The 9,395-nt window shown below is 36.4% G+C and overlaps 1 protein-coding gene across 1 annotated transcript; it reads left to right on the forward strand.

The window, feature by feature from the left end:
- Positions 1-3,107: 3,107 nt before the first annotated feature.
- On the forward strand, positions 3,108-5,923 carry LOC147155644 (uncharacterized). The gene is made up of 3 exons (XM_086066542.1): positions 3,108-3,219; positions 4,695-4,976; positions 5,493-5,923. The coding sequence occupies exons 1-3, from the start codon at positions 3,217-3,219 to the stop codon at positions 5,736-5,738; spliced, it is 531 nt and encodes a 176-aa protein (XP_085922668.1). The 5' UTR covers positions 3,108-3,216; the 3' UTR covers positions 5,739-5,923.
- The last annotated feature ends 3,472 nt before the right edge of the window (positions 5,924-9,395 follow it).

Genomic DNA, 9,395 nt, shown 5'->3' on the forward strand with positions numbered 1-9,395 from the left:
AGGTGGAATTTTCTTTCTGATGTCATATTTTTTATATCACAAAAACCATTTAAACAGGGGTGTGTAGACTTCTTCTTTTTTACCTCTTCTCTTACCCAATGCCAGCGGGGACAGGCTCCAGCTCAACTATGACCCTAACAATGAATACAAAATGGATGCCTGATGAACTGATAAATTAACAGAGGGTGTCTCTCTTTCATTTTAACAGATGTCACTCAAAAGCAATGACATGAGCGATGCAGACGAGATACTGCGAAATGTAAAAGAAGAGAAAACACAGCGAGAAAAGCTGTGAGTCCCAAGAACAGAAAGAACGAAAGCAGCAGATAAAAAAGGAAAAGGAGCATATGTAGAAGGAGAATAAAGAAACGAAGGAGTGTGGGAGGGAAGGAAGGTGAAAGCAGTCAAATTTGGACAAGCGGAAAAAAAGTGATTGTCCTTCTATGAAATCACTATCTATCTGTTCACAGGTGACCAACCAGTCACAATGCCAATGAGTTGATTAGCCTTTTGTCCTTTTTTCCTCCCATTTACCTCATTTGTATAATTGTTCAATTTTTCTTTGGTAAATAATGATTTGATTTTATCAAATAATTTTACAGAGTGAATTGATTTCATGCTATTTCTTGAAAATAATCACATTAAAAAGCAAAAATGAAAACAAGGCCTATGCAGTAGAAAGAGATGCCAAGTACAGTGGTACCTCGGAGTTTGAACATAATTTGTTCCTGCAAAGTGTTCAAAGTCCGAATTGTTCAACCTCCGAAACAAGCAGTTAATCCAAGAGCAAAAATATGAAAACAATTTATTTGCATGCAATGTTCCATTATGTTCAATGAATAAGTCATGGCTTGGGTTGGGTTTAGTTTGATTTTTGTTTGATTTATTCCTCAAGTCACTTTAGTCATGATCTGCGTTTTGGTTCTGTTTTCCTTGTGTTTCCCTTGTCTCTTCAAGCAATGTCATGTCCACCTGTGTGTGCCTGCCCTTCCTCGTCTGTCAACCAATCAGTGCCCTCAGCCACTTGTGTCTTGCCCGGGTGTGTCTTGTTATGTCAATCAGTGTTTGTGTATTTAGCCTCCTGCTTCCTGTCAGTCTATGTCGGTCCATTGTCTTATGAACCCCGTTGCCATGTCTTGCTGTGCCACCGCGTCTTGCCAACATCTTGCCCCCATCTTGCCCCGTTTACGTTTGATCATGGACGTTGTTTTCTTATTCTGACTCTGCTCCTGGTTCTCCTCCCCGTTTTGTAGGGATGGCAGAAATGGAACATTGAAACGATCAAATTATTAGGAACAATGGATACACAAAAATAATCGATCTTTTGGAACATTCGAAACATCTCCCTACAGCGACATCTGTGGCCAATTGTAAAATATTACATTCAAACAGTAGAGCAGTGTTGCCAGCTCCCCAGTAAGGGAATTAACTATTACCTAATACCTAATTTACACAACTGGCAATCGGCATATACTGTAATTGTAATGGACGCCATAAGAGAGAGAAATTATATCATGGGAAACAAAAAACTGAATAACCCCCACACCATCAAAATAAGTATAAAGTACAAATGAGCTTTTTGTTGCTTGGTTTGTTTTTCATTTTTCCTTTGAAACAGATCATCATTTCTCAACATGACTTAAATGCTTTGATGAAACCCACAGTACTATACTATCACATTTAATCAAAAACTTGTAGGCTACATTTCAAAGACAGTTTGTTCTTTGTTTTTGTTTTTTGGCGACAGGGCATTTTAAGCTTTGACAGAAAGTATTAGAGAGGAATAAAGAATGACCTGCACAAAACATGCCATCTGGACCAGGAATTGAACCTGCAACGGACTATCATCAGTCCATTGTGCGGCTACATTACCACTGAACCAACCGCTGCGTTCAAAACTGTTGACATTTTATGATGTAGGGAGATGAATCAGCAGAAAGGGCAATTTCACATACGAAGTATATTTAGGTTGGATTGATTTCATATTTAAGACATTTTAATGTAGTGCAATGGTGAGATTTTATCCAATTTTAGAAAGGGGATAACATGATGTTCATTTGCTGAAACAATGTGACGTTTGGAGGCGTAATGGAACACGAAAGGCAACTGTCACGTAACAACCTGATTCTGAGACAGATTTAGGAACGCGATTCGAATCGAAGTTCCGCCTGTGTTCCGGTACGTACCAAAACAAAGTTTTGATTTTGTCATTACTATCATTTTGATATAATTAAACATTTTAGACTTTCATACTTCTGCCTTGTCGCTCTGTTTCCCTCCATCTGGGTCCACCTTCCTTCCACCTCACAACGTAGACCTGATAGAATAGTCCAAAAGTTTAAAAAATATTTTTGGTTCAAAGAGAACTACTTTTACAACAATATTTACACATAATTACATCCTTATACCTATGACAGCAACCAACCAAACTGTTATAGCATTAATACTTTATTCACCTAAATTAAAATTCTTGAACAGGTACTGTTTTACACAATCTCTTCATTGTTCTCATCTTGGCCAAGTGAGTGAATCTCAGTTGAAAAACTGACCACTGACATGAACCCAAAATGGTCGCCAATGCAATAGTGTATGAGAAATAAGTCCTGGGTTGAATGTTCCACTGATGTGTTGAGCATCACTGTCCCCTCAAGTTAGTTACAAAAGTTAGTATGAGCTTCATAAATCACCACAGTGTAGTTAAATGTGTTTATTAAAATCTTCTTGTACTGTTACAAAATTGGCCTGTTAGCTAAACCTTTGTTATTGTTGTTTGGAAGCTGGCAAGCAATCTTGCAATACAGTATATAGAATTTGGAAATATTCCACCTGCTCAACTTCCAAGCGAGTGTTAAATGGGTTAAAAACACCAAGTCAAGTCTGTAACTAGGAAAACACTCCTTAATGATGGTCTTAATATAATTAATAAAACAACTAATGTATTGCAATGCAAAACACATCAACATGCTGATAAACAATGTCACACAACAACTTGGCCATGTCCTGATGACATCACACACATCCAGCCAATCAGCATATTGGCCACGCCCAACCAAAGAACTTCACCTCTTTCATGTTCAATGCTCTTTGATTAACTGATCTTGTGTGCACTTACAGTACAGGTATATATTGTGCAGTTTGCAGTGCCACTAATACTCACTTCTGACTCTGCACCTGTACACAGCCAGCAAGCGAGCACATAGAAAAGCACACGTCAACATGGTAAGTCAAAATGTATATGCAATAATGCATCATGTTGCTTTTTGGGGAGCTAAGTCTTACTATGTATGCATTATGTATTTTTAGGTAAAACGGTATAATCAGAACCATAGTATGTATGTTTTAAATGTCTTACTATGTACTGTACAATTAATGGACTGTACATCATGTCATTTTGGAGAAAAAGTCTTACTATATGTACAGTATATGTCATTTGTGTTTTAAAGAAAAAAACTTCTCAGTCCTTTAATTTCTTTAGAAAAGTAAATTATGTCATATTGGAGTTCGATTGGCTTCTTTCGATTTTTAGAAACATTCTTATCATTGAAGAAAAACGGTTCATGTACGAACGAATGCGTGTGCGTGTGGTAATTCTAACGTTGTGAAGGTACCCTGAATGCACCATGTTACTTGTGCTTTGTTATTCTGCCTTCCCCGACATTGCTTTAAACTGTTTAATGACACCCTAGTTGGAGATTACTGTAAAACTAAACACTCAACAAAAATAATTGTACATTGTATATTTAAATACAAGACATGCTTCGTTTTAAATACAATCGCCAAATGCTAAAGTGCCAATGTATGGAACCATTGCTAACGGGAAATTAGCATCGACTTCCGGGAGTGATATTCCTTCAAATAACGAATATTCACACACGAATGCTGTACATACTTACAGATAATATAGCAATAGTCAGAGGCACATATTATCCATAAACTGTGAAAAGCGAGTTGTGTTATGTAATAAAGGTAAATCAAAACATTTTTTCTACTCTTCTTGGTTCATTGTACGTGTGTACCTCTATTCAATAACGGCACTATACTGCCTCCAGGAGGTCAACGCCCGTAACCGCCATTATAAACAGTATTTTTATGTACTGTACTGTATTAATTTTGATGGCTATTATTTTAGTATATTCCTATTTTACTTTGTTTCTTATTTATTTTAGGTTGTTCTTTCACATTAGAGGGTTACATTTTCAATTATTCAAGGTATATACATGATATGGCACGAAATAGTTACCCAAGGCCCCAGGCGCAGTAAAGTAAGTCCCAAGTCTTGTAAAACATCAAAATAGTACAACAGAAGATAAGATAAATATCATTAAGGGTAAGGGCGATGTTTATTCATTTTGAATGGATGCAGCAGAATTAAAATGCAAGAAGATGGAATTTCACATGAAATTTATTTACAAGATAATTTGTAGTTGACAAATATAATAGAGTGTTTAAGAATACAGGACGTGCAGGGATGAATCAGCATGAGGCTATGATTGTAGTAGTGAGTTTTGTCTGTTGAATCAATACAAAGTTTTGACATCTATAAATGTTTTTATTAATCTTGATTTCAATATCAATCAAAATCTTGATTATTATTTTTCCACTAATGGTGGGTCAATTGTTTTTTTTTTATATACAGTACATACCATATGTATATTTTATACATCCTTCTAATGTCTGTTTTGTTGTTTGCTCAGGTTTTTAGTAATCTTGAGGACATAAAGACGGATTTTGAGGATAATAAGAGTGACACGAGCCCACGCGAGCTGCACCTGGCCCAACTGCTCTGCACCAAGACCTCGCAGCTCAAGAGGCAGCGACAAAAGTACCTAAAGTTGCAGAAAAGAGCCGAGGAGCTTGAAGGGCGTGTGGAGACCTGGATGGAGACCATGTACAGCCAGCTGGAACTCCCCAACCAAGACCACCACAACACCGAGATCCTCGTTGAAGGCTTCGAGGGACAACACGTCAACTTAACGGTTAGCTCCTCACCTCCTTTCTTCTATCGGTTGATTTATGCGCAGCGCTGTGTTCTATAGTGGTTAGGATGTCTGTCTCACAGACTCCTGAGTTTAGGCTTTCCATTGTGTAGCTTGCAAGCTGCCCATGTGATTCTCCTCTGTAAAACATGTGTACATGTTAGCGTCATTTAGAGGGGAGGTCAAGTGCCTCCACTAGTCTATACGGTATTCTGATTAATACTGCCTTTGTGGAATATGAAGCATGAAAGTCCATCTGGTTTTATCTGTTGCACGTGCCTGCCATTTTGCCACTAGCTGTCGACTGAAAATGACATTACAGCACCTAAGGGCGCAGGTGGCGACCAACACGACCCACTTGATTTCTGGGTTTGGTCATGTGATGTTCGAAAGCTGAGCCCTTAGGTAGTGTGATGTCATTTCAAGTCGACAGCAGGCGGCGGTACAAGTGTAAGATATTTTGATAGGATTGATGAATTGTTTAATTGACAGTTGGTGTCTCTCTTTCATTTGAAGAGTGACGGCATGAAGACATGGAGAAGAAAACAAGAGAAAGAAGATGGCGAGAAAGAAAGGAACAATAAGAAGGAGCGTGCCGCCGAAGAGAAGAAAGAAAGGAAGGAAAAGAAGGCGCGTGAGGCCAAAGAGAAAAAAGAAAGGAAAGAGCACGAGAGGAAACTAAAGAAGGAAAAGAAGGAGCGCGAGGAGAAGGAGAGGAAAGAGAGGAAGGAGCAAGAGAGGAAAGAAAAGAAGCAAAAGTAGCATGAGAAGAAGGAGAAGAAAGAGAGGAAGCAGCAAGAGAGGAAAGAGAAGAAAGTCATGCAAAATGTGTGTGAAAAGAAAGATGAAGAAAAAGGAGAAAAGGAGGCTGAAAAGAAAAGAGAGAAGAAAAAGGTCACCTTCTGCGAGTGGGTGACGGTTTATACGTTTAGTCGGGTGACCAATCCCTGTCGGTGTCAATGATTTGATCCCTTTGCACTTTCTATTATTTTTTCTCATTAAATATTTTTTATGGATTGTAAATAATAAAATATTTCTATAATAAACAATTTTGCAGACTGTATTTATTGGTGTTTATTTACAGAAAATAATATTAGTAACATAAAAAAAATTCAATATGTGCATTATGTTTTATTCAATAATTGGTTCTTATGTATTGCCATTTTTTTTAAATGACTGACAAGTAAGATAAAATAAAAGATGACTGATGAAATGTCAATTAAGCCACAGCAAAAATTAAACCCTGAAATAATTAACATATTTGGCAGTTATTTAGCTAGTTATTAATGGTAAATTATTCTCAATTTTTAAAGAACAATATAGTACAGCTGGGAGAAAACTGCAACAAATGTAAAATATTTGAAACATTTCTGTTACATCGCATAGAACATTAATGACATCATATCCTATGGAGGTAAATATGGTGCAAAAGTAACTTGTAAATAAAAAATTAACCTGTAGAAAAAAGTATTAATTTGTATCCGTAAAAGTCGTGATTTGTACCTGTAAAAAAATGTGTATCTGTAAAAAAGAAATAGTGTATCTGTAAAAAAAAATTGTACCTGTAAAAAACAAATTTGTACCTGTAAAAGTCATGATTTGTACCTGTACAAAAAAGTGTAAATTTGTATCTGTACAAAAAAGTGTGAATTTGTATCTGTAAAAGTTGTGATTTGTACCTGTAGAAATTACAACTTGTAGTCAAAGAAGTCGCCAGTAGGAGTCACAAGTGTTTTTTCTGCTGCTTTCCAGTCACGTGAGTTTTGCACCAAATCTCTCACTACAATTGGTGCAAAACTGATTCGTACTTGTAGAGCACCGTGATTTGTACTCGTAGAAGAAGAGGGCGGACTCTGGAGGATTTGGGCGGGCTAAAGCTCAACCTCATTGGTTGAGCGAACGACAGTGGGTTGAACTCAAATGACGCCACGTTTTTGTCATTAATAAGCACAAGTCCGAAATTCCAAACAGAGTAGCCACACCAGTTTACGCTCATTTTGGAAGAAGAGGACGTCCCAGGCGTGAAAATTTCAACATGGTTCAATATACAAACACCATGTGGAACAGCTTAAATGTTGGTTGACATGCAGAGCACTCAAAGTGGGCAGAAAGAAAGACGTTTTAATATGAAGGTAAGATTTATTGTACGATCATAGCTCGTAATCCGGTGCTCGTTAGCTCATCTCATGTTAATTGTCACCAAAACTGAACACATTGAAGTCACGATTTTTATTTCAAGATTTGAAGCCTACCAGTGTAAACATACGATCAATAGCTTGTACCTGTAAAAAAATAAATAATCTAAAAATACCTCATAAACTGCTGCTTAGTGCTTAGATGTGAAAATGACTATAGAGCTACAGAACCCTATCGAATGTTTTACAAGATAACCTAAACCTATAACCAAAAGTGGACAGTACTCAGTTACTTGTATTTGAGTAACATTATATTCAAGTATCTGTACTCTTACTATCATAATAAAATGAAAACAAAACGTTTTTACTGCAAGTGAATCTTTAAGCCGCTACAGGTATTTTAACCTCAACCCTTTATCCTCTGTATTTAATCATTTTATTTTAAATATCAAAATTTCTTGATAAATGTCAGTATTTTTGCAATGTATGCTTTGCAAACAGTTTAAAAAAAAAAGGCTCTTACACTCTTAAACATACACATTTGCCTTCAACACTGAAGCCAAATAAAAATAATGCAAATGGAAATGTTTATGAACAATGTCTGTGTCTATAAGTATTACCACTATTTCTGATATTAAGATGTGACAAAATCTTCGAGTTTTTCTGGCTAACAAGATAAAGTTAACGTTTAACCGATTACGTATAATGTCTGTGGCTGTGTTTTGACAATGACCCAGCTAGGAAGCTATGATTATTTTTTATTGTATGAATATGCTGACCCAACCATTCTATTCGCACAGATGCCAGCATGCAGTCAATCAAAGCTAGTTCTTGATCCATATCTAGACGGTGGCACATGGTGTGACATCAAACCTGCTTCAAAGCGGCTGTGAAGTCCCAACAAATGAGAATCCTTGATACACTGGTTACTGTTCTGAGAGAATTTCACCGCAATCACCTTTGGGAAAGTGAAGAAATTATGCTTTCTAAATGTCTTCCAATTTTGAGTTTGAAATGTTAAAATGTTATGCCGGCGACACTCAACTATACATCACACCAGCATCTATCGAAACTCAGACACAATCTGCTTCCTCCTCAGGTCATTGAATCGGTGGAGGCTGGTGTCTGTGGATCTCACTCGGCTTCGTCTGTCCTTCCTTCCTTTCCTCAGTCTCTCCTTCGGTCTCTTGAGGTTTCCCTGATTTTTTTTTTTTTTTTTTGGATTTGTTGGAATTTAGATGTTTCTTGGGTTGGGGAAGAATTCTGGTGGGTGGCCCGGTGGGTGGTGTCTGGTCGGTGCTGGATTTCACCTTCCTTGGTTGTCTTTGGTCCCCTCGGGTCTCCTGACGGCGGTGTTCAGTTTAGGTGAACGGTATGGGATTTTTTCTAATAGGTTTTTGATGAGCTAACAAATACACGCACGCACGCACGCACACACGCAAGCACGCACATACACATACTCACCCACATACAAAGAAAAAATAAATTATATATATATATATATATATATATATATTAAAAAAAAAACTTTCTAAAACTAAACAGCAATAGTACAGAATTCCTCATCACAGGACCCAAATCTCTCCTTCTGTCTATTCAGAACTTGTCTTTCCCAATCGAAGGTCACCACCAAATTGTGATTCATGAGGATTCGGCCTGATGCCAGCGAAACTTGTCAAAAGTACTTTGCCTTTGTTTATAGGTCTTTAACTCATTGACTGCCATTGACGGCTATAGACGTCAAAATTTCTTTTTAACTATTTCTATTATTTTACTTTTCCCACTTTTGTTAACAAAAAACCCTAGATTTTTTTGGTATTAGAACAGATATAAAATTTGTGAATATCTTCATTTATTTATTATGCAATCAATTTTTGATGAATTTTAATAATTTGTTCTTTAAAAACATTAAAAATTAAAGAAAGATTTTTTTCTTTATTTAAATCGGGAGTTTACTAGTGAAGTCATGCGATTAATTACGTTTAAAAATTGCAATCGCCCAACGCCCCTAATTTTTTATAATTTTTTCTTTAAAAAAAAAAACGTAAAAAATTTAAATTAAAAAAAATAAATAAAAAAGAAAAGATGATTAAAAATTGGGAGCATCAGGCAATTAAAATTTGTAATCGTAATTAATCGCATGACTTCACTAATGAACTCACAAATTTTATATCTGTTCTAAATGTACAAAAAAAATCTAGGTTTTCATAATCTTGTTAACAAAAATGGGGAAAAAAATGTTAAACTAATAAAAATAGTTAAAATGAATTTTTGATAGCTGTCA

The sequence above is a fragment of the Leptonotus elevatus genome, chromosome 21, assembly GCF_054856555.1.
Source record: "Leptonotus elevatus isolate MCC_2025b chromosome 21, RoL_Lele_1.0, whole genome shotgun sequence".
Classification (NCBI taxonomy): Eukaryota; Metazoa; Chordata; class Actinopteri; order Syngnathiformes; family Syngnathidae; genus Leptonotus; species Leptonotus elevatus.